The sequence below is a fragment of the Papilio xuthus genome, unplaced genomic scaffold (genome assembly GCF_000836235.2).
Source record: "Papilio xuthus unplaced genomic scaffold, Pxut_1.1 DF827679.1, whole genome shotgun sequence".
NCBI classification, from domain to species: Eukaryota; Metazoa; Arthropoda; class Insecta; order Lepidoptera; family Papilionidae; genus Papilio; species Papilio xuthus.
In genome coordinates this window covers 5,750,301-5,776,520 of record NW_013530970.1, presented here as the reverse complement: position 1 = coordinate 5,776,520, position 26,220 = coordinate 5,750,301, and the positions used below count along the sequence as shown (strand labels likewise).

Genomic DNA, 26,220 nt, shown 5'->3' with positions numbered 1-26,220 from the left:
ATTTACGAGTCATCAGTCTGTCTTAGATTACGGTAATTCGGTGTACTAGTAAAATAACAAATATGACATTATAAAACAGTTATAAGGAACAGTTTACTCGTATTTCTATCTACACGTCTTATGAATGAACAATAACGTCGTATTTTTATCGCTTTCAACTAAATTTTATCTTCCTACGACGTGATCCCGTGCGCCCCGTTTTAAAAACAACGTAACTTCCTGTCCCGTGAAACAAGCAAACACGTCATAGACTAATTATTCAGAAGATTAAGATATTACTAACAACTAGCCGTCGCCCGCGACACCATCCGGAACGAAAAAAAAAAATAGTCCGTGTTTATCTATGCCGTTTAGCCGTTCTGGATATACCTTCTAACAAACGTCCATCCATCCATCTATATTTTCGCATTTATAATATTAGTAAGAAATAAGATGTAAAACATTGAGAAATACTATTTTTGACAGGTCTTCTTTACTTATAGGACTTGCTTCATTATAAATATACTTTTTAAATATTCTTTAAAATATCTAGGTGCCCTTAAATATTTTTAAGAAGGTAATCTTTTTAAACAGCGCTAATATTAAGATTTGTAGATTATTTTTATTATCCGATTCATTTTACCCTTGGTTGCTATTTTTAAATAGTATAAAAACAATTATTTACTGCACGTGTTCATTCAACGACTTTATTTATTAGTAAAATTAAAAAAAAACATGTTATTGGATCGTCTGAGGTTACTTACTCTTTGTCTTGCCTCTACTATTGTTTAATGGCGCGTAAACAAGAAGCATCAGTAGGTTTTTGTTTGACTACGATACTGTCTGATGCCTACGTTATGTAGATTTATATCAGCTTTTTATTGTGTTATAGTTTCTTATGTTATGTATTGTGTACTAAGTATATACAGTAGTACATATGTATATAGCGACTTACTATCGCCCCCGACTGCGAAAGTAACCTATGCGTTCTTCCAAACTGTTTCACATCTGTGCTAAATTTCATCTAGATCCGTTTAGCCGTTCTAGAGATACCTTCTAACATCCATCCATTCAAATATTCGCATTTATAATATTAGTAAGATAGTAATTATGTGACAGAATGAATGAAACGTCAATCTGAATGAAGTTATCGCTAACTATTAAAACATAAATGATAGTGGCATACAATACATCATTTTCTATGTGAACAAAGACGTTAAAAATGTCCGTTTGACTGTTTGTTCAATATCTCTATATTATTATAATTATTGCTTGACTAGTAGTGATGTTGTATTAACGTATTTACACTTCCTTTTTTAGGTAACTTCAGTTTTTTTTCCTGTACGTTTTAAAGGACAATAAATACGATATTGATATCAAGAGAGATGACATGTTTCTATATTATAAAAACTATTATAGGTATTCTACTCATTTTCTCTAAAATATATTTATTTATTTATTAGACAAGTACACACAACAGATAAATTATGTAACATTGACCAAAGTAATACAATATACAACACAATAAAACTGATAATTTATCCAATAACAGGTGTACAACATTCATACAAAACAAACAAGTATAAAACATAAAAAAAAATATGAACAAACCAAGGAAAGAAAACAAAAAAAAAATAATAATTTAACAATATATTTAGGTGTGTGCCTCTGGAGATGTGGAAATTAGTTTTATTATTTATTATTTAACTTGAGTATGGCTCCAAACACTTATTAATTAAATAAGGAGTTTTAATATGTATTTATTTATGAATCATAGCAGCGGCTAGATGTCTACAAGGCAAGTTATCAGCGCACAGATGTCACCGCGAGGTCATCGTGGCGCCACTGTGCCGGCGCACATGTCACAGAATATACGAAATTATCACGACAAATAATATTCCATTTCACGGAAATGTCCGAATTTGATATTATGAAATTGATTCCTACAATTCACTTTCTGATATCTTATAATAGTTTATTTCTCTTGGTGTTTTTTTCTGTGTCAAATTTCGATGTTAATACACCGGTGTGATTTAACTTTTATAAAACAACTATTACTAACAAAGGTATTTTAACAATATCAGTCACGGAGATTCTGTATTTGGTGGGAAAATGGAATTGTTTTGTAAATTATTACGCTCAACTTCTTGTTATATAAGATACTAGCGGACCCGACACACGTTGTCCTGTCTACACGTATTTAATTTGAAAATTTCAAAGTTTTTTTAATAAGCTAAGCTAGGGACAGACTAAAATTAAAATTCGAATATTATTTAAAATTTGACACTGCGATGCCGTCTGTCGGATCCAATGTAAAACATTCCAAAATCAAAAACTTCTAATAAATAAAAAATAATTGTTTTAAACCCTCGCATTTTACATAAGAAAAATACATTTTCGGTCAATTTGCCCCGCTTAAGTTTCATAGTAGACGTATCCACTTTAACGCATCGACGATCTATGCCCATAAACAATATAGAGGAACACAAAGAGTTGTAAACAAACGCTCTCTTAAATCAAAAGGATATTGAATCCATCCCCTCAATGTTTTGACGTCTCTTACGAAGTTTGTTTGATCGATTTACACTCTTTTAATTTGTTTTAAAGTGCTTTTATAGTTTAGTCTATGGTTGGTCGAAAAGATTAATTACAATTTACTATTAAGTTAAAATAACATAAATTGTTTATGAAATACAAACATCATTCTTTGATAAATCAAGTTCGAAAAATCATTGATTAATGTAGGTAATTAAAAATTAACTAAATTTAAAACGGGGCACACATTTATTGCCAAGTTTAATTGCTCTCTTTATCGCTACACGACTCTGAGTGTTGCAGTTAGTATTTGAAAAAATATATACTACTTTTTAAAGGACAAATGAACAAGATGATACTAAAATTATAAATAATACGTCAATTAGTTGTTGGTGATATTTGTTGATTTATCAAGATAAAAGGCACGAGCTTTCTAAGTACATATAAGTACATTTTAACGATCTTCATTAAAACCCCGCCTGTCCAACTAATTAGGAATTATCGAGTTCACATCCGGTCTCTCCTCACTCGCTCTCTCTATAGTAATATTGCCTTTATCAGACAGAGATAGCAAATAAACGCATGAATGGGCCGTATGCGTTGACAGAAGGTCAAGAAGTTGATTCAACCCGTACAGAGTATAAATTGAGGCCAAGTGCTTCGTAAATTGATACTTGTCTCTCTACACTCACAAATATACTCTGTTGTTGCATAATTGCGGAAATATGCAAAGGTTATTATTGTTAAATGTACATTAAATCAACATTTCAACCTTCTGACAGATGAAAAGGTTAATTTGACAGTGACGTGTTACATAAATGGCGGGAAGTTTGTGTAATGCCGCGAAATGTCAGATTGAGATGTTTAATATAGAAAAGTTCAACCTATTTTTTTATATTATTATATTAGACTGATATTTTAAACAGTATTTTAAGAAACAACTTTTAAACAAAGTTTCTAGCATTCATACATATAAAATGCCTTACTCTTTATAAAATAATGCTTTATTTTCTGAATTTATTTAAGCTTATCATTTCCTCGTAATTATTCTGCGTTTTTAATTTTCTCATCACTCCGATGAGTCATAGTTTCGTTCCCTGAGATCGTGGTATTTCCCCGCTCCGAGTTTCGAATCGAAATATATTTTTTTAATAATTAAAAGCAATAGACATGACAATTTCTTCCAGAATCCCATTATCTCAAACAAAACAGTGATAACATTATGTTTTAAATAGGATTTTGGACTCAGAAACCCGAGGTTAATGTTTATTAATCTAAGTTCTTATTAATATTATAAATGCGAATGTTTAGATGAATGGTTCGATGTTTGTTTGTTTGAAAGTATCTCCAGAACAGCTGAATGAATCTCGATGAAATTTGGCATACATATAGAACATAGTCTGGAAGAAGACATAGGCTACTTATCTTTTTTTAATTGCGCGCGGACGGAGTCGCGGGCGACAATTCGTTATTAAACAAAACTTTTAATCGATCACAGTTAACTTGAACTAATGTATTTATGTTAATATTAATTCAAGGATATCTGAATCATCTTAATATCACGTAATATGAGAGATTCCGGGGGCGTGCGTTAGTCATGTTAGGCGGGGGTCAAGGAGACAAACCGGTCCCCGTACCCACGGCCCACGGCCTTTCATTCATCAGATAGTGAATCAGCCAACCGTTCGATTGTTTACGTCTTCAGAGTTTAACCTTCAAGAATAATATTAACAAGGAAATAAGCCGTTCATTCATAATAGCCGGAATACTGTTGCAAATTGACTCGGTAACAGCGGTGGTGTGACAGTGAGGTCTGCAGAAATATGAGAATACTAAGACATAGAATATGACACAAAAGACGAGACATGACAAGACAGTGTGACAAAGATCTTTTAGTACTTGTGTGACGCTTACGAGTGGTGTCTTTAAGCTCTTGTATTACTTAAGTTTCTTTTATCGACACCGGGTCAGACAATTTTGTCGCACTATATACCAAAATATTAATCTGATTCGTTTACGCAATATGTATGTTTAGTAATAAAAAGTAATTGTGCGGACGTTATTCATAACATCGACATCCGCGCGACATTATCTCGTGGGATCGAACCCGGAACCGCGTGTACGCCAGGCGCGTCCGTGAGCGTCCGGTACACGAGGGCTCCCAGCCCGTCAGACTGCCTGTCAATTTGTCCGTCTAAACTTCTAAAGCATTTTATATCTATTTTTTAAGAGTAAAAGTTAATGAAATGTAAACATGAACATTATAATCAAAATTTTCTTAAAAAAAATTACGCACCGTGTATTTATTATATTTATTTTATCCAATATTTCATTATTTACGTTTAAGAAACACTGTGGCTGAAAGTCAATATTCCAATTGCCTTTTACCATAATAAAAACCAGACATTTGGCGCCATCTTACATTACTCGCGCTCGATTCTGCAAATGCACTTCCTGATTGGTCGCCGGTCGGGTTTCAAGCATCACACATAGATGTCGTTGTTTCGAACTACACATCAGAGTTCAAAGAGAGCTTTATCTTATAATTTCTTGCAATTATTTAAAGGCATAGCTCTTGTATGAATGATTCTTTGTAGTCGAACAAGGCTCTTTATAAATTAGCAATTTAGCTTAGTTGTTTATTAAGCCGAGCCAAGTAATTTTGTCTTGCAACCACTTAACACTTAATTCATTATTTTTTTATTAATAACAGTTTAGTAGGCTAAAGACTGTAATTTTAAACTGATAACAATAGTTCAAATAAATACTTTTTTAAGAGTAATTTGCCATTTGAATTAACTTTATAACATTTCCTTACAATCAACCTACTTCTATTCTTAAACTGTCGTATTATATTAAATGATTGTTATTTTGTTACAGTGGATAACTCCGGAGGAGTGCGCTGTGTACAGTCGCGAGCGCAGGCCACCACTGGTTATCCCTCGCATTACACAGTACCGCGCCCCGCGGCGTGACATCAGGCAGCAAAACTTCACTGGACATACATACGAGGTGAGTGCACGTTTGTTTTGATATCACACGTATTAAGATCATGAAGAATTTATAAAACAATCTGTCTAAAGATTTCACTGTTATAACTATCGTAGCGTCTAAAAAAATAAGTTTCCGTGGGATCTTTTTTCGGTATGGTTACGTGTTGTATTCTGTCGTCCGAAAACATGTTAATATGGAGGATTATAAACAATTTATCTATGGGTGTGCACAGACAATTTATCTGTCTATACATTGCATCAAGACAAGAAAGAGACGGAAGGTAAATTAGCAAACAGATATTGAAGCTTGTGAGTCAAAGGTCCCGGACGAGCGCGCCGTAGTCGGGTGCTAATTTGTCATTACCGATGTCGTCGCGTCATTAGCTATGCGCGCGTGTTGTTCACCCGAAACAAAATGGCGGCGGTCGCTCGCGCCAACCTCGCGTCCGGCTGTCAACCATTGAATGAATCTCATTTGAATCTTTCTATAAAAACATTGTACTCCACCAGCCAATACTCGTATTTTACTGAATAATAATATTAAGTTTAATTCATGAATTTATGCTCTGATTCAGTTATAAGTTCAGTTGTGTAGTAATTGCACATTTTCGTTATTACTCAAAAAAAAAAATTAAATGAGACATTTGGCAATCACGCACCATAAACAAAGCAATTCCGCGTACATTTATTTTACAAGGATATTAAAATATCATTACGGTAATTTTCAATTCCTAAAGCAATCGTGTAACATAATCTTTGCCGCCGCCAAGCAGTCTGCAGTTGACTGACGTTGATGAGGTAAGGTAAAACACTAATCGCAATAAATCGATAGGATATTGCTTGAAAATTACAGCTTTTGTTTGGTTCTGACTTAAACGCGACTGTTGATGTTAAATGCAAAATATTAAACTACTACCATCAGCGCCATAATGGTGAAAATCAAATAGGCACAAAATATCACGTTTTATAGCCTGTCCATTGATGATAAGCATAATCATAAATAACAACCATAGACATACCATAGATTATCTATTGCAGTTTTATGGCATGATTAACGTGTTGCACGTTTAATGTCACTACAATCTTAAAGCTTCTTTAAAGGCCATTTATCGTGGTATTATTGTTAAGAAATACAAACAAAAAGGGTCACGTAAAGTTAGTGAGATGTACACTGGATTCTGTTTATTTCTCATATTAACATGTCATCCGGAAGTTTTAATTAACGTTAATTTACTCTTTCAACAAGGACTAACTTCGTTTAACATTAACCAAAAACAATGTTAAACCGTTATTAAGTACTTGGACGTTGTTTCAATAAATCTAATCTGGGCCATAGTCAACCCGCACTTGGCCAGCGTGGTTGACTATGGCCTAATCACCCTTAACTTAGGGTAGGCTCCGAGCCCCTCGGTGGGGACGTATAGTGAGCTGATGATGATGATGATGATGAATCTGGATAATCTCCAGAACGGATCCACCGACTATAACGGGAAGGTATCCGTTGGATTCTGATCATGGACTGATTCCTTTTCATAGCATTCTCAATGTAAATTCACAAATGTATTATATACTTTAGAACAGCAATAAAGGCTTATTTTATTTTATCTGACGAATGAGGTTATATTAAAGGCTACTTTTTTTTCTTCTATGCTGATGAAGATGACCGCTAGCCTAATAAACAGCCAGTTAGACAGACGTAGTTATTGTACGTGGCAGTGTTGTGAGGCATTCATTGAATCAAAGCAATATGCAGTAATCAGCGGGCTCGTAATAAAGTGTAAGATAACGAACTCGAACATTTCCTAACGAATCGACGACCGAACGTTGATAACGAATTGCCTAGTGATGTGTTTACATTCTATCGATATTTATTAACTTATAGTGTCTCAATGCACTTAAATCAAGACGATGTGATAATTTTCAGTACCTACAGGAAGTGGACATATGCATGCTTTCCTTCACACGTAGTGTGCATTCGTGCATGCAACTAACAACGAGCCCTATAAATCATTATAACAAAATTGGCTGTGATTGAAAGTGGCAATATGTTCTAAAAATGTCTAAATTATGTCTCTAAATCATGTTTAAGTTCTCTATTAGAGGTCATAAATATTCCAGACACGTCACTATGTCACCTTATTTGGTTCAGTATCGACAAGTGTCGACCACCCGCACGTCCCTACAACAATGCGTATCATTATGTTACTCGGTCCGCCACAATTGTTGGTGTGTCACTGGCAATGTGTCCTGTACGATTTATTAAACAATATTTCCCTTTGTACAATTACCTCCTTTAATTTATTTATAACTTTAGTTTGCGGTAACCAACGCTCGTGATATGTAGTTAATGTGTTAATATAATAAAGTGAAAAAAAACATGTGACATATTGTGCGAATTCTTAAATAGGAAGTGATAAAATGTTTAAAGTGAAAAGAGAAAGGACTTGGTTTGGGCGGGTAATTATAATTTTTTTATCTGGCAACATCTTTTATGACAGTTACGCCTTAGACGTCAAAAGTTTGCCGCCCATATTTGGTATGCAATGAACAGGCGTTCAAAGTTGCATTAGGTTATGTTCTGCCATGCGGCTTAGAAACTTTAAGTTTTAGAAACATTACCCAAGGATTTTGTAACATTTAATATTATTTTGAAGTGTTTTGAGAATGAGTAATACGGTAGCTTTCATAATTAGACTCACTCTTGATTATTCTATTACTCATAAAAAAAACAGTATTATTTTCCCCCTTTACTTATCCTTCATTATATTAACACTATTAATTAATTGTTTTCCGCTCAAAGAAATTCCCCTACATATATACTTCTGTCACAAATGTTTGCTGTTAAATTTAAAATCTGGCAACATTTTGTTGTTTGTTCACAATGTACTTTTTTTTCTTCTTTTCTCTCTCGGCTCTCACACGAAGTGTATTGAGCCACTGACAATGTAATTACTTTAAGGTTATAATACTATTTTCTGGTTTCTTTAATAGTTTTAATAATAATTAAATGCAAAAAGTTGTAGTATTAAAGAAAACCAAACATATTCTATATGTTTTTGGGAATTTAACTCAAGATTTCATAAGCTATTCACTTTAACTGCAAGGTGTTGTTTACATCTCATCATTAGCTCTCTATATGTCCCCACCGAGGGGCTCGGAGCCTACCCTAAGTAAGGGGTGATAAGGCCATAGTCAACCACGCTGGCCAAGTGCGGGTTGACTTCACATATCTTTGAATTTCTTCTCAGATATGTGCAGCATCACGATGTTTTCCTTCACCGTAAGAACGTCGGATAAATGTAAAATGTGTTTATACCTAATTATTTATAAATAATCAAATGTTTTATTTATAAATATCGACTTGATTTATGATATAAAAGTCGATACGATGACAGGTTATGACAAATATGTGTGTCTTTTGCCTATTTTATGGTAAGAATATGGCCAGTAACATGGAACTATGGAACAAACTGAAGTTTTGCGAATGTTATACTTAAATAATAACGGAGAGAAAACTTTATAGCTATCCGGCACTTCTTATTTTATAAAGTAGCTTTCGTCCACCCAATTACGATGTACTGGAAAAGTTATTGACATGTTTTCTTAATGCAGATTTTGTTTAACAAAGTTGTAAAGTTCAATATGACTTTGTATCTCTCTCTCTCTCTCTTTCTCTCAAGGTGCCTCTCCATTTAATGGAGGTTGGCCGTCAGCTGTGAACTTTCGCCGATCTTGTGCCAAGCGAAATGTTCCACGCTGGTACTATTCGTTCATTCCTTCGTACGTATAACATATTAAATAATATGTCCGGATGTGCGTCCGTACTTTTAGTTTTTATCTATATTTCGTTCATAAATATCATATGATTTGAATGTGGGTGTGCCTCAACTCAATGAGTTTTGTATGTTTGTTAAAAATATGTTTTTTAAAAGAATATTCTATGAAATATACGATTTCATAGTTTTATAAGTATGTTTTCGTTTCATTTATAAACTACGATAATTTCCTTATTTACAGTTACCTAAACAGCTATACTGAGTGTGAGTGAGTCTTTTTGAATTGAGGAAAAAACAGCATTCATATTGGCAGCACTGTAATATTCGCGGCAATGTTTATAATGTTGGTAATATTTGACGTCTCGTTTACGGCCAGATGTCATTGTTAAATATAGCAATCATTCAATTTATTGAATAATACTTCGTAACGAGATCTCCGTTGGAATAAATATAGCTGAAAACTGATTAGATTTTGACGTCCGGAATTCCGTTCGACGGACTTCGGATTTTGCAGCACAGATAATAAAATGGCATAGATTATATAACGACATATAAACACGCCTACGGTGCCATGCTGCCTGTATCACCGGAATTCATTGATAGGTCAACATTATGTTAGGTTATGTTTGTGTGATATATCACAAACTTGCGTGCATGACGAGAAATATTTTTTGCTAAAGTGACTAATTTTCGTATGTAAACAAACAAATATTTGTTTTTTTTAATAAAAATTATCTCTGGTTTTTCAAAGATAATGATTATTAAATGTTTATTTACAAGTATACAGACAGTGGAAACCCATAATATGGTTTATTAGTTTAATATATGGTTTAATTTTGTTCCAGGAGTCAGCAAAGGAATGGAGCCCTGCGTCAGAGCGAGGTGCGCTTGGGTACAGCAAGCTGAGCGCGGAGAGCCCGCCCTTCGTCAGGATCAACAAGAAATTAGGTAGCTATAGATAACACGTTTCTTTTCAAGTTTGAAAATCACTGTTTTAACTTTAAAAATGCAAGCTTACTAATTTAACATTTTACTAGTTCTCGCACGCGACTCCGTCCGCGCGGGATTGAAAAGTAGATAGAAGCCGACTCCCAGATCTACTGAATAAAACGGCCAAGCCGTTGCTGAAGTGTATAATGACTAACATTATGACACGAGAGTTTTGTATATAAGATATTACTGCCGCATTTGCAGAGACATTAAGTAGCCCTTAATGATCACTTAGTGACCAATTAAGCACTGAGTGCAGCAGTCATGCTTAGTCGTTTATTTCACTATAGCGCAATGTATTTCTTTCTATTCCAGGTGGTTCAACAGAGAACCTAATTGTGCCGAACCTCCGGCCGAGTCACCTCCACCTGCCCGCCTCCTCCTCCGGAGACAGTCTTGACGTGGAGGTGCGTGACAAGGAGCCAGCCTACTCACGCAGCAGGAAGTCACGCTCCATGGTCGCACACAAGAGGTCGCCAGTACCCGCGCCACGCAGAGTGCTGCCACCTACTGAGGTAAGCAAATGTATTAAAAGCGTCAATAGCCTAATGGTTAAGGGTACAGATTTCCCATCACGAGGTCGGGGGTTCCAATCCGGCCATTCAACTACTGTTGTAAACCATATCCTAAGTCAAGCATAGAGCTTAGTTGGAATAGTAAAAGAAATATTAGTAAAGTTAGAAAAAAATCTGCTAATATTTTACATTAAAAAAAATACGACCAAATAACTTAGTACCAGGTGATTCTTTGCAAAGAAAAATAACCTACAAGATTCAAACCTAATGTGTCATTTGTTACACCAATTTCATGCACAGAAATTACTTTCATATTTATCTATATTATAACGAAGTTTTTTTTAACCCTGACCAAGTCTTAAATTAAAAAGTATTAGTAAATTTCATACAATGGCGTGGACAATTTCTTTTTAATATTAAACAAAGTTCATGTTGTTAGCATTATCGCTAGATGGCGCTGTCATAAATAGATTTTCCCGCTTTTCAAAAGTGCAAAAAAACAAATACTGGGCGCTCATTGGTCGAATCTTGACCTTGATATTTTATTATTGTTTATGACTCAGTAAAGAAATTTGAATACAGAAGCTTATGTTCTTTACTAAAATAGATTTATGCATTTCTTTCCTAGTTGACAAAGTTATCTTTACGTGTTAATAAAATTATTTCGTTCGTTAGGTATACGAGCGTGCGCCGGAGCCGGTGCAGTCAGCCAGCTCGGTGGTCGACGAGCGACTGATCAAACGCACCAAGTATTCAGAGAGTGGCAAGAAGAGCAAGAAGAACTGGAGCGAATGCTACATGGTGTTAACACACACCGCACTCTACTTCTACAAGGATCAGAGAACGTATAATGCCACCGTAAGTTAATAAAAGTTTATTAAAAGGTTACAAGCAAACATGGGCGTCGGAGAAGGGAGGCAGCTACCCCCATTGCCCACCCCTACAGGATCGAAAAAAATATAAAATGGATATATAAACTACTTAAAAATATTAAGATACATATTTCTACAGATTCACATAGTAACTCAATTACTATTTGTCAGTTTGTTCCTTTTAATTTTGAAATAAAAAAAGATTGTTTTCCTCTCTGTGTGTTTAGAAGATCCGCAAGCCGGGCACACCGCCCAGCCCGACTGCACCTCGTGCTGAGCTCATCCTGCCGCTGCGTAACGCGCATGTGCTGCCTTGTATACAAGCCCATACAAGAAGGTAACTACTAATTCAGTTCAAAATCTTATAATCATATGATATGCTCCTGCATCACCTACAATCAAAGTCTCGTCAAAATTAGTCCAGCCGTTCTGGAGATTTTCCGGAACAAAGGCCTTGCTGACAAATTTTTAAAAAATTCTTTTAGTTTTCAGCAAAGCGAACATATCATGTGTTACGAAGTAACTTTATCCCGTAAAATTAAGTTTGTTCACTAGATGGCGTTGTACATTTTATTCTACGATTTTTGTTAATTCTTGCTAACATTTCAATATAGTCATGACTTGGACCGATTGGAAGCGGTTTTTGTCAACGTCAAGCGGTGCGTTTAAGTTGCGAATAAAATCTATAATTTCATCTATTTTGCGCCATATCTTGAAAAATTTTGTTTATCACTAGATGTCACTGTACGTTTATGTTGACAGATACACGAGGTCATTCACCCTGACAGTGGGCTACGATACATACCTGCTGCAGGACGAGAGCGACGACAAAGCCAAGCAGCTGCTCATGCTTATACAGAATATTATATACAAACTGGTGAGTACCTCCCGCTTCAGTTGTCGCACGTCGGATACACTAGTACTCTTATAGACGACGTGCCAAGTCGATGCCTATTAACAGTAATTGGATCATCGTAGTAAAGGAAAGAATAGGAAAGGGCTCTTCCCTTGATGATGATTTGACGGAGGAACGCATAGGAATAGGTTAAATCCCACTCCCTTCCCACTTCTTTACTTTAGCGAGATCAAGAACCGGTAGCCAATTGTTAGCTTGCGAAATTCTACTGACAAGGGAGAAAAAAAAATTAAAAATCAGGTTTTAATCAATTTCTTCTTAGATGTTACAGATCATGTGAAAAGAAATAGATATTTTATAATAAAAAATTACAACTTAACTTTTTCATCCACTAGGGACCTCCGACCTTGGAGGAGTATCCTCCGCAGTACCAGAGCAGCAACACGGACCTGGAGAGCCTGGGCCGCACGCCGCCCGTCGCAAGACATGCACGACACAAGAAAGGTGGGTCTCTTATGTTATAGTACCCTATAGGGTTGTTCCGGCGCCCGGGCGACATTTTTGCGGCGCCCCTTTTTATTTTAAAGGTCACCAAGAGCACCCCTTTGTTTCCGATTCTGGAGCATACGCTCGAGAATCTCCTCCATATCCTCGCCCTACCCCATCGTCGCTGCTGGTACCCTGGTACTTTGAAAACTTTGGTCGCAATTGTTTAATGACAGTCTACAAACACGTCCCTCCATTTTGAACTTCTTTGCAGATGTCTTCTTTTAGTATTAGAACGTCTTAAAAGGACATTTCAGAGTTTAAATCTGGACCTGTAGATACAGTTATAAACTCTACGCCATATTCTAAAGATATTTAATATGTTAGGTAAAATTATCATCTTAATATATAATAAAATAATTAATTTCATTGATGATTTATTGACGTACTTTACAATCTATGGTTTAACCTTTTTAGAGTTAACACAAACGTTTCATTTCCAACACATTTCTTATTACGGTATTTTTTTCAAAGACAAGATATACAAATATATTTTGATATCTATAAAAACTATAATACTATAAATTATCTAATTAATTATTACTCATTATTAATTTATACATTTTTTTACATAATTTTAACATAAGTTTTATTATAAAAAAAAGATCATGCATTTAGGGCTTTCAATTTGTATTTAGATTCGTGTCTTTTTGCCTTAAATTAAAAAAAAAATCGAAAAAAATTAGCATGAATTTATTTCGTATTATGCTAATGACGTGTTTTCCTGGAATTTGAATGATTTGACACATTTAATGACGTTCGATTTTCCTTATTCAGTCACTTGCCATTGCCTCGGCTGATATACGTATTTTACAAGTTTAATTCATATTATAATGTTTAATTTATTACTATTATTGCATTATTATTCAATTATTAACTACATTTTAATTTGATTTAGTGATTTTTTTTTGTTTTTTAAATTTGACAACGGTTTGACATTTGAAAATAGTGATGTGCCTTAAATGATTATGAGTTGTTGCGTTAATGGTTTCCGGATAAAGCGATCGTGTAAGATGGTTATTATTTTTTTAATTTAACGGTATAATTATTTATGACAATCTTAGTAATATTATAAATGCGTAAGTTTAGATAAAAAAATGTTTGTTAGAAGATATCGCCAGAAGTTTTTTTTTTAATTTAGTGCGGCAAAAGTGGTGGGATATAACTTGTCTCTATATATTGCAACATCTTTATTGCTCAATTCGTTCTATTTAAGCTATCGAGATATGGAGTTATTTTGAAATTATAAATGAGAACATAACAACAAATTGCGCAAAACTTTGAATGCATATTTTTCTCATCTAATCTCACGTTACTTCACGAATAACTTATACCTTAAATCTAGAATACTGCTAAAATCAAAATATAGATAATACAAATAGATAATTACAAACTATCTTTATGATCATAGGTCAAACTAAGCTTAATGTCAAAAAATATAAATACTTTGACATGTTTTCTGACAGAACAACCGTAAAGATAGTCTCGTACCGGACTAAATAAGTTGGTTTATTATGTTTCATGTTACTTTTAATTTGTATTTTGTAAACTGAATGAATCGTTCATTATTTTTGCTTCGATTGATTATTACAAAACACAATACTATTGCGTTTTGGTCATTACCACGCGATATTAAGGGTCTTTATCTAGATAACGCAATCCTCCTATCTTAGATTATATCCCAGTACTAATAAACAATCCGTTAGAGACGCACGTGTGATAGTGATGTGCCGGTGTGAATCGATAATTTTTTTACCGGTTTTTTGTTAATATAATGTGATGTTTCTTTAAAATGGATCACGAATTAGTGCATGTTGCATCCGAATTCTGGCATTTTAAGTCGGAACCAGTTATGGATAAACCGAAAAAGAGTCCTACGGAAAAACATCATTCGAAAATAAAGCAGTTTTTTGGATCGCAACATTTCAGCAGCTCAGTAAAACGTATATTTTTATATTTTATTTTATATTGACGTGTAAAATTATTTAACACGTATAAAAACAGCTTATCAATAACGATTTAACGTAACGATTAGTCTCTATTGTTATGAAATAGCATTTTATAACTTTATTTATCATGGCAACATTAACACAAACAGAAAAATCAGATGGCCGAGTGTTTTTTTTTACTTGTGTTTGTTAAAAAATCTTAAATTTTCCTTTGAAATAATCTGTTTTAATTTGATATTTATATGTTTAGTTTCCGATTTACATATGTACATTTATCCGACGTTCTTACGGTGAAGGAAAACATCGTGATGCAACCTGCACATATCTGAGAAGAAATTCAAAGACATGTGTGCAGTCAACCCGCACTTGGCCAGCGTGATTGACTATGGCCTAATCACCCTTAACATAGGGTAGGCTCCGAGCCCCTCGGTGGGGACGTATAGTGAGCTGATGAAGATGATGATGATGTTTAATTTTATTAGGATTTTAAATAAGTACTTCTAAATTACTGTTTATTGACGTCACTATGAGTAATTATAAAACTTTGTTTATGAAACAAATGAATCATTAGTTTTAAGAAGTGAATGGCTGTTTTGATTTAATTACCTTACTAATATTATAAATGCGAATGTTTAGATGGATGGATGGATGGATGTCTGTTAGAAGGTATCTCCAGAACGACTGCATAGATCTCGCGATTTGGCATAGATGTTGAACATAGTCTGGAAGAACATAGGCTACTAATGAAGTTTTTTTTTTTATTTCGCGCGGACTTTGTAGCGGGTTATAGCTAGTAAGTAAAACTGCTTTTTAGCATTATCTTTAATATTTGTGGTATGAATTATGTATTAAAAATAAAAATAACACAACTACTCCTGCTACCGTTATTGGAGTTAATGAAACGAGGGAAATGTTCTTATATTTATTAGTTTTATAATTACGTAAATAAATTCAATTAGATCAAATTGTGTTACAAAAAGTTATGATGAAACAATAATCATTTTATATCTTTGTTATAGATAAACGTAATCTTTAGTTATCTACACATTTGACCAAATTTAAAGCATTTTGTTTTGTTAACCTATAAATTAGACATCGTTCAGTACATTAGTAGGTCACATGGATCTATTCATTTTAAAATATGTATAAATTTATTTACCTTTATTATATTTATATATTTGTATCTATATAACACGATTTTATATTTTTCATTTACACACAAAACACCTCAAAACTTATTGATTACATTTTTCAACAATCAAAATTCGGTCCACTGATTGAATACAATTCTAGTGATGTCACTCATGTAGTATCTACAATTACTAATTATTTTTAACGGTTATTTTATTAACGGTGAAACTAATATCGCGAAAAACGTTTTTTCAAAATTAATCGATGATTATTAAATCGTTGATTTAAAAAATCCATTGGTTATAGTGATTATAGGAAGAATTCATCGATATAAAAGGTAAATAGTTTAATAATCTGTTCCAGTCTGGTCTGTTTATATTCGTGTTAAGACGTATTTAGTTAATGTGTAACGTTTTATATGTTTTTAACACCGTTTTCGTTATAACTGTTTTTTAAACACTTGAATAGTTTATTTAAGTTTATGTTAAACGTTTTTAAACGTAATGTTTATAACTATATTTTCAAACTATAGGTAGATAATAGGTTTATTTTCCGTATTAAACTTGTGGTTGTTGGGATGTACCTTTTTTTCTCTTTCTTCAGCCTTGTCTAACTTTTCTGTTTTCTTTTGCTAGTTGTCCTAACATTCTTTAGTATTTCCTTGACTCTTTCAGCCGGTGGGAGTAGCAACGAGGATCTCAGTGATTCCACTGAGGTTTCGACACAGAAATCTCAAGTGACAAAAGTACTGAGAAAATTCTTCCCGAAGCGGCCGACGATGGAAGATCTGGTCAAGAAAGGGATATATAAAGGTTCGAATTGTATATAAATTGTGTAAAGCTTACACGGAACGGCCCGCACTTAATTATAAGACCAGTAGTGATATAGCAGCGTTATAAACAGGTACCGTTATTTTATAGTTATAACGCTTGTGGTAACGGTTAATTGTAGTTAATAGCTGTTTTTTTAGATTTTTGCTTTTTTATGCTTCTGGGTGATGGTTTGCTTGATTTGAATTTGTTTGGGAGATATAATTTAATTTGGTGATGGTTAATAATGTATAGATTTACAGGGTGATTATTAAAAGAAACTTCAATATAAAACTAAATATTCTGTGTAAATATTTAGTTCAAAATTTATTTTGTAATAAAAACGGTAAGTTTAATAAAATACATTTATTAAAAAATATTTTGCTATAATTGTGGAAAGATTTTTTTTGTTTTTTTTTTTCAAAATAAATATTTAGTCATTTTTATTGGCGAGTTTTGAGATTTTATATTCGTTTTATTTTGACAGGTGCTTGAGTTATTTTAATATACTAAAATGAATTTATGCAATAATATTATGGCTTGTTTTATTTTTACCCGTTTCCCTATAGTTCTTAGCGGTGGTAGAATAATTTAAAATTTGTAAATATATTTTTTAAAACATTCTATTTTACGCGAGATTTTTAAAAATAGCTAGATATATTGCTATCTTCCTATATTCCAGACTGATGCTGCAAATATAAGTTTTAATTTTTTAATTTTTCATCTTCAAGTGGTCTCTCTAACAATGGGTGTCGTCTGTACAATATAACCATCCCTCTTTCTCTTTGAGAAAATATAGAGACAGTAATAATGTGCGACATGTATAAGACATGTCTTCAAAAGTAACGAAAGTTATCCAGAATTTCTGAACAGAAGGCAAAATTTCTAATCTAGTAAATTCTATTTAAAGGGGACAATTTATAATAGAAAAGAATGAAATAAAAAAACGGAATTATGTTCATTTTTGTAAATAATAAATTATTAAAAAAAAAAACAAAAGAACTTCTGTAAGGAACTTTTAAATGGATATTTTCGTAGACTTGTCTTATCTTATTTCTTTCACATCCATACATCTAAGATACACGGTCGTAGATTACGGTTTCCTAGTAACGTTTTGTTAAAAAAAAACTATTTTGACGTATAAATTACCGAAGGTGGGAAACAGAATGATATTAATGGCAATAATCTGATCCATGTCGTACGTAGGTTAGATTGTGTTACAAGGAATTAAATAAATGAGAAAGGAAAATGTATATTTTTACTTAAACTCTGTAATAAATAATGCGAATGTTTGGATGGATGGATGGATGTTGGTTACAAGGTATTTCAAGACCGTTCTCTAGCATTCAGCCGTCTGATTGGATCTAGATGAAATTTGTCATAGATGTAGAACATAGTTTGGAAGGCTACTAATTTAGATTAATGTAATTCCGCGCGGACGGAGTTGCGTGCGACAGCTAGTATGTTTATATAACAAACAACAAACACAAGTAAGATGTAAGGTTTTTTAAAACACTCATGATTTCAAATTAAATAAACATTGTTAATTAACGTACCAAGATTTTTTTTAATTAGTTGAAATTCACATCCAAATTCAGTCGGGCTAGTGGAAATAGTCAGTTTGTAATATCTTTGTGCACAGATGAGCCTGTATTCGGTCGGAAGCTGGAGGAGGTGTGTTCGGAGAGCAGCCCTCGTGTGCCGGAGTTCGTGCGCGCTTGCGTCCGGGAGATCGAGAGCACCGAGGAAAACATGTCCACAGACGGCCTTTATCGGGCTAGCGGGAACCTCAGCCAGGTGCAGAAGATACGGCTAGAGGTAAGAGTAATACTACTTGAAGGAAGGCACCATTTACCTTACCAACTTAAGCCTCCTATATAGGGGTTTAGACCCTTTTAGAAAGGTATGCGTTGCGCACTAAGATATTTATCATCATCAGCTCACTATAGTTCCCCATTGAGGGGCTCGGAGCCTACCCCAAGTTAGGCGTATCTAAGTCATTGCCAACCACCGTGATACAATGCGGATTGACTTCACACATATCTTTAAATTCGCTGATATGTGCAGGTTGCATCACGATGTTTTCCTTCATCGTAAAAACGTCGGATAAATGTACATATGTTAATCGAAAAACACATTGATACGGCGGAACTTGAACCTAGTACATGCAGTTCCAAGTACCTAACCATTGAGCCCCTGATACTCGTTAAGTTGATTTTGTTTTGTCATACGATTTTCTTTTTATAAAATATTCTTTGTGTATGTGCAGATCGATCAGAAGAATCAGTCCGTGATCAGTAACAATACAGATATCCACGTGCTGACTGGCGCTCTCAAACTGTTCTTCCGTGAGCTGAAGGAACCGCTCATACCTTGCACCATGTTTGATAGAGTTCTCGCTGCATGCTGTGAGTAACTTTCAATTCGCTTTTTCATATTCTTAGATGACAAATGAACAAGCGGCCATTTAAAGTCGAGAAAAAAGCGAAGCGACCACTGTCTATAGACTTTCTTAATTACAATTACCTACCTTTTATCTAAGGAGAGGACGTACAGAAAGAGTTACTTCTTATGCGTAATCTCCTCTGACAATGCACTTCCTTATCGTACAATTTCCTTATTAGAAAAGGGTGGAAGGGGAAAGATTAAAATTAGGCCTCCGGCACAACAGACTGTCCATGGAATTGGTTCGCACTTCAGGTGTGTCTTCTGTGTGGTCGTGGTATTGCAGCGGACAAGGCACAAAGTTGTTACGTTGCTATGATATCTTTGAATCGATTCATTAATCGATATTCTACTATCATCAATTGAGTGTAACCGTTTCTATTCACGAATCAATGATACAAAGACTCATTGTCTTCTCTTTTTATGTTTGTAAATAATAATTATATTTGTTTGTGTTTGCAGCGATCAAGCCTCGTGAAGCGCGGATTAAGGAGTTCCGCGAAATTGTAAACTGCCTCCCCGAGTGCAACCGGGACACGCTCAAGTTCCTGCTGGAACACCTACTCAAGTGAGTCTTTCAAACGTGTTCAATATCTAAGAATAATATTTTGTGCATATTTTACTTTCCATTTAGTATATAAAATAGAATAAATTCTCTAATTATCTTTTTTTATTTCAAATTGTCTAGAACCATAACAAAACTTAGCAACTTGTTTTCTTATCCATGACTGTTGTAAAACTTGCTATCGCCCGCGACTCCATCGGTTTAGAATTAAAAAAAAACTTAATTAGTACTTTGTGTCTCCTTCCAGACTATGTTCTATATTGTCATTTTATCGAAATCCATGCAGTTATGGAGATACCTTTTAACAAACATCCATCCATCCAAACATTTGCATTTATAATATTAGTTGATTAATTGAACGTGTAACTTCCTTGTCCAGGGTAACACAATACAGCGAGCGTAACCGCATGCACACAGCTAACTTGGCGATAGTGTTCGGTCCCACGCTGCTGTGGGCGCCGGCCGCGCAGGCGCACAACATCGCTGTAGACTGCATTCAGCAGAACAACGTCGTCGACATCCTCCTCAACGACTACCACGACATATTTGACAGGAGACATGCGTGACTACACACGTCATTGTACTATAAACCAGCTGTCAAACATACATGATGCATTGTGTTGGCAACACTGGATGAGTGCGAACTGAATTTGTTCGCGCCATTTAAGTTGGCACGTCCGATGCAAGCGTACTCGTGTACCCAACGTGCCAACTAAATCGTGTACTTAGAGATAAAGTTGGCAGTCTTACATAAAGTGCTTGTTTCCGATGTGCCAACTCATAGTGTACCCAGTATTTGATTTGAGAAAAAAAATCTTTGATATGTCACTGGTCTCTATGGATGGATAGGTTATTGCTTGGAAATGACAAATTTTGCTACGTTCCGAATTCAACACGACTGTTGAGGTTTTTGACTGTTGTACCTTGATTTAATCTGAATCCTCACCTACGCTACCAACCGCAAAATGGCGCAAGTCAAATTGGCACAAAATATCACCATTGATAGCCTATCCATATATGGAGTTCAGCGACATAAATACATGTGCTTTGTTCGATTGCAGAATGAATATAAACAATTAAATTGTTGATTTTATATAGCTGGTTTATTTAAGATTAATAAAAAATGACATATTTAGGATTTATCTCGTATATTGCAGACATAGATTAATGTAAGTTTCGTTGCTGTAACTTGGCGTTTCTATTAAGACTTGTATAAAAATAATATAAAATATATTTAGTATGGCGGCTTTCTTCTGAGTCAAAAACGAATCACATAAAAAATCTAATTTACTCGATATAAGATAGGTGCTTACGTTATCTGTAAATACCATCGATAAATCGATAATATTATATCGATATATTACAAGCAAATATTCGATATTAGACTCGGTTGAATTTCTCCTTTATTATTCTAACGTTTTAATGAGTATGCGTTGTGTAATAGGTGAGCGACTTTCATTAAACTTTTTTTTATTTATTACAACTAATTAAAAATGTAAAATAGCAATAAAGAACATTAATTTTAAAACTAATAATTTGATCTGTCAAAATATTTGACAATAAAAATTGGCGCCAAAATAACTGTCACGATAACCACTTTTTTCGTTCAGAAAGTCGCTAACACATGTAAATGATTAGATTTCTTATAGTACATAAATGTTAAGTTTTTATGTTTCTTGTAGATAAATATTGTGATATGAATGAAAGTGTTTGTATGTTTGTAAACTATGATCTCTGCGCTCATGTTCTAACATTTACAGATATAACCTGAGGAGGTTCGATGGAATCTTATAGCTTGAGGTTTTTATGAGTTTTGGCTCCGTCTTACTAAACTATGACAGGCTGAGGTCTATTTTTCTTGGTCATACAACTTCGGAATATCTTGATTGACGCCGTTTTATTTAAACTACAATTTGAATTCCCATTTAAATTTAAGATGCAATAAAAATTCCTTATCATGATTACAAACGCAAAATAAGATATTATTTTTAATCTGTTCTAATTTGTGTCTGTGGTTTTGTCAAAATTGTTAAATAAAAAGTAGCTTGTAACGTTCGATTCTCTCTATATTAAATTCATTCTTTGTATGACTCTTGAAATAAAGGAAAGAAAACATTATTGAGGATTGTATTTCGATAATAAATCGGTTTTGTTATGTGTCGGTATAGTTTACGGGAAGACTGCGGGAAGTTTTAGAGTTTAGTTATTGTTACTACTTGGTAGTTTTCTTGTAGTTTTATAGTTCATACGCCACGCGAGATCCTAGTTACCTCTACAGCATTCTCCGGGGCCAACATTGTAAATAGAAGTGTCCTATTTTAGGCTCTAAGCCGGCTTATTATGTGCCTTAATATAAATATGATTTTGTAAATATTCATCATAGATGATAAAAGAGGTTATGTGATATGAGATAGTTGTTGTGTGTTGTAATTTTGTTTATATTTTCTTTTTTTTTGTAATGAAAATGCATGCAAGTGACGGTCTAGTCCTTATCGTTATAAAATGGACTTTATTATCAACCATGTAAGGCGGAATATTGATTAACAAACGATTAGGTAAAATGGCGCGCGGCGTTACTAAAAGATTCCAAATTAGCGAATAACAAAAAATGTGTCAGTCCATCATTATTATATATTAATAAAATATAAATAATTCTTTAAATAGGAATAAAATTGTATATTAACCATAATCTTATCACAGTTTACTTTATGATATGATATTTTAATATGTATTTTTTGACGAGTTTATTTCGTGCGCCATTTTCTTAAGTCGCGTTATATTATACGACGTATTTGAAATGTAACATCGGTTTGTGACTTCGACGAGCTAGGAACCAAAGTTTTGTATCTTCGGCTGATAGTTAATAGCTATATATAAATATAATTTTGTTGTGTAATTATTCAATATATTATTATTTTAACGCCAATAATGCTTGGAAATAGAAAACGAAGTTACATAAAAATAAAATCACTTATTCAATATTACTTTGTATTATTTCACAAAGTCCATAAATAAAACTTTCTTTTCGAAAAGCTTTGTTTTGTTATTGCCCTGTTTGTCAAAAGAGGAAGAGTTAGAGATTAGTCCCGGCACTAAAAATTCAAAAGTGGCCAACGGAAAGGAAGAAATCGTTTTGGTTCAAGAACTATCAAAATCTCTTGGTTAACGCTTAATAATACCACGTGTTATTCTACACAATGACATCAGCAAATTCCGTTTAATATCCTTAAGTGGTGAGGTTACTACTTTAATAGCTAACCCACCAGTTGCTTCAACCAATTAGCTAATGTAAACAAGCCCATGTTTCAATATCAACAAAGTACAAATTGCTCGTAAAACTATGTTTTATATTTCTATACAATTTTACTTACAAATAAAAATAGCAATTATGTAGGATAGTTTTTTAAATTTAGCAAAGAAAAATTTAGAAAGTTTTATTGAAATGTGTATTTTACGATCATATTATTTAATAAATAAGTAATGGCCGTGTTATTACTGTTTTGTTATTATATTTGCTTTTACTAAAATAAAAGAAGTTAATGTGAAAACAACTTTAATAACGAATTAACTTAATATTAACATATAAAACCAAAATGACATCATTCTGTCTTACATCCTTTAATTAACGCAGTCTTAATTTTTAGCATCATCCATACTGAGTAATATACATACGCTCCTTACCAAGGAATGTTGCCGTTGACACATTTAAAAAACAGACAATAACTACCAATTTCTACCATTTTACAGTGTTATAGAAAAATTAACATTTATATTATTAATAACATTTCGTGTGCTTTCTTACACATTTAACAATATTTAATTACAAATTATAAAGTTTACAATTAGACAAACACATTACGTATTTATATGCATAAATTGAAATAATATGTTCCCTAAAACAGTTCGTTTTGACAAAAAATAGGTTAACACAAGCGACAGTTGGAATTCATAATGTTTCTAATTAAATTACAAAGCTCAGTTTATTTATCAAAATTCTTAGCAATGTCGTTTTTCGTTACAAAAAAATGATTCGTATATTTATAGTTAAAAAGCAATCAATAAATTTAATTTGTACGACTCAAATTAAATAAGCCAAAATCAACTTTAATATTATTAAGCTCCTTTTTATTGGCATTAGCTATATTTAGGAACGAAACTGTATATCGCATATTAGTTGTAATAATTGGAAATACAATCAACATTCTTAATAAAATACCTTCCACAACAGCATTTTATACAAAATTCTTGATATACAAATATATAAAAAGTGCATAAATTGTTCCAAAAATGTCCACAATCCATTGTTTCGTTCGCTCATATCTACATATACATATTTTTGTATAAATTTTTTTCAAATAAAGTCGCAAATTAATGAATAAAATCAATTAAAATATGTATAGCAACACATTAATTGGTCATTCCCATAACGGTATAAGTTCCAAAAGCCTTGCAACTAATATAATAAACAAAATACTATTAACTATGTTTTATACATATCTACATATTATACGTACCCATTTGAGTTTTTAAGCTCTATTTTTTCTAAATTGTTAAAGTGTTATTATACATCGAAATGTTGCAAGGAAACATAACAGCCGAATAATATATCCAACCAAAATAAACTACAAAAAGAATATGTTCGTTATTTACACGTGTCTGCTTATACCATTTTGAGTCGCAATGATCCGTTTATTACATTAATACAATTATCAATCTGCAGTTTTTTCAACAATAATGAAACATATTGGCCGGTTTATATTATAATTCAACAATTTTATAAGAAATTTTAATGTGAAATTCAGATTTCCTATTTCTGTCTGATTAATTAAAATGTCGTTGACAATAAATAAATTAAAACGTGCTTGATCAACACTTGCAATGAGTATAATTAATATCAGATCAGGGACAGGCTGGTGTTGGCGCGTGTCAGCTGATGTCCTTGACACAATCCAATGTCACGCGATGTTAATGCTCATTGTAAACTAACCTTATTATTGTTGCCATGTTTTTTGATAATAAAAAAGGACCACTCCTAAGGTCACAACCTTTAGGTTTCAACGATTATTGTTTTCGTTGTTTTATTCGTGTTACAGTCAAATTATACCAAATAGTAATATTTCAATTATATGGCAACATTATAGACTTTCAACAGAATGCCGTTACTTTTAAACCATTCACGAAAAGGTGTGATAGAAAAGTAAGATAATACGTCAAAACAAATTATTTAGGAACATTATTATACAATGCAAGTCTTATCTCAAATTATTAACTACCCTTATATACGGTAACTTTGTTCCAATAACGTTAGAAAAGCACAAACAATCACACTCAGTCCGCGGCCATCCTCTAACGTCCACAAGCACTCGTCTCCCGCGGCCGCTATATCTCGTCGGAGTCCGATCGTATCGAATCGTAATTCGACGTTTTGCTTCTCAGCATTCTGAGGAACGAACCCACGGCGAATATTGTTCTCCTGTGCCTATGAAAGATACCCTGATACAATGCCTCCCTCAGCGCCTTCCTGTCGTCCGATATGGACGGCTGCGTACTTAATGTGATATCGGAGTGAGCACCTATCGCCTTCTGGTGCCTCAATCCGCCATGTTTCTTCTCCAACGATTTTTGATTCGGTAAACTCATCGTTGATTCTATCGATGAGTTTTTCGTCTTTCGTAAGTTTAAAATTTTCTTACTGGAGGACTGCGTCTCCGACGCAGAGCGGGTGGGTGCCAGTTTGGACCTGTGCAACGGGTTGTTGGAGCTGTCGGGCTGCACCACTATATCGACCGACTTCTGACTGACGGCGCTTGATCGGGTCAATATTCTTTGCGAAGTCGTGGCTTCGATTTTCGGCATCCGCTCCTCCTTAGGCATAGCCTGCTCAGTTTCTATAGCAATCATCTTAAAGTTTTTAAATCGTCGCTTATAAAACGATTTAGTATCAGTTATTACAACGGCAATGACTTACATCGGCGGACGGGCCTCGTCGATGCTCTCAATAGATGGTACTGAGAGGTGGATCACGACATCCGTATTGTCCCGCGAATCGCTCTTGACGCGTCCCTCGCAACAATTGCTAAAGGTTATCGTGGGAACTTTAGCATCGTAACCCAATTGGATCGAATCCAAGTTGTCGGCTAGACTATCGACGTTTTCACTGCGCTCGCTCGTCGACCGGTTATCGAGATTCGAGCTCATGCTCGGTGCGAGCCATTCCTTCTCGTCGGTGACACCGCACTCTGCTTCAGGCGAGAGGCCA

The 26,220-nt window shown here is 33.9% G+C and overlaps 2 protein-coding genes across 4 annotated transcripts in view; one reads left to right on the top strand and one right to left on the bottom strand.

Moving 5' to 3' along the window:
- Positions 1 to 22,576, top strand: part of LOC106117785 (uncharacterized) — an 81,505-nt gene extending 58,929 nt beyond the window's left edge. For 2 of the 3 annotated variants that reach the window (XM_013312219.1, XM_013312217.1), the window contains exons 2-13: positions 5,395 to 5,526; positions 10,129 to 10,231; positions 10,589 to 10,788; positions 11,464 to 11,646; positions 11,888 to 11,997; positions 12,423 to 12,537; positions 12,912 to 13,020; positions 16,817 to 16,954; positions 18,594 to 18,769; positions 19,221 to 19,359; positions 19,859 to 19,964; positions 20,341 to 22,576. In XM_013312219.1, coding sequence (XP_013167673.1) covers positions 5,395 to 5,526; positions 10,129 to 10,231; positions 10,589 to 10,788; positions 11,464 to 11,646; positions 11,888 to 11,997; positions 12,423 to 12,537; positions 12,912 to 13,020; positions 16,817 to 16,954; positions 18,594 to 18,769; positions 19,221 to 19,359; positions 19,859 to 19,964; positions 20,341 to 20,527 — 1,698 coding nt within the window. In that variant the 3' untranslated portion in view covers positions 20,528 to 22,576. The remainder of the gene's footprint in view (positions 1 to 5,394; positions 5,527 to 10,128; positions 10,232 to 10,588; positions 10,789 to 11,463; positions 11,647 to 11,887; positions 11,998 to 12,422; positions 12,538 to 12,911; positions 13,021 to 16,816; positions 16,955 to 18,593; positions 18,770 to 19,220; positions 19,360 to 19,858; positions 19,965 to 20,340) is intronic. The other variant, XM_013312220.1, reaches the window with a different exon arrangement.
- A 1,429-nt stretch (positions 22,577 to 24,005) lies between these two features.
- Positions 24,006 to 25,874, bottom strand: LOC106117922 (uncharacterized). The gene has a single exon (XM_013312439.1). It carries the CDS (start codon positions 25,860 to 25,862, stop codon positions 25,341 to 25,343), a length of 522 nt encoding a protein of 173 aa, XP_013167893.1. The 5' UTR covers positions 25,863 to 25,874; the 3' UTR covers positions 24,006 to 25,340.
- Between the last annotated feature and the right edge of the window lie 346 nt (positions 25,875 to 26,220).

What these genes read in the sequence shown, in the direction of transcription:
- LOC106117922 (XM_013312439.1), bottom strand. Translation starts at nt 25,862, where the DNA reads ATGATTGCTATAGAAACTGAGCAGGCTATGCCTAAGGAGGAGCGGATG.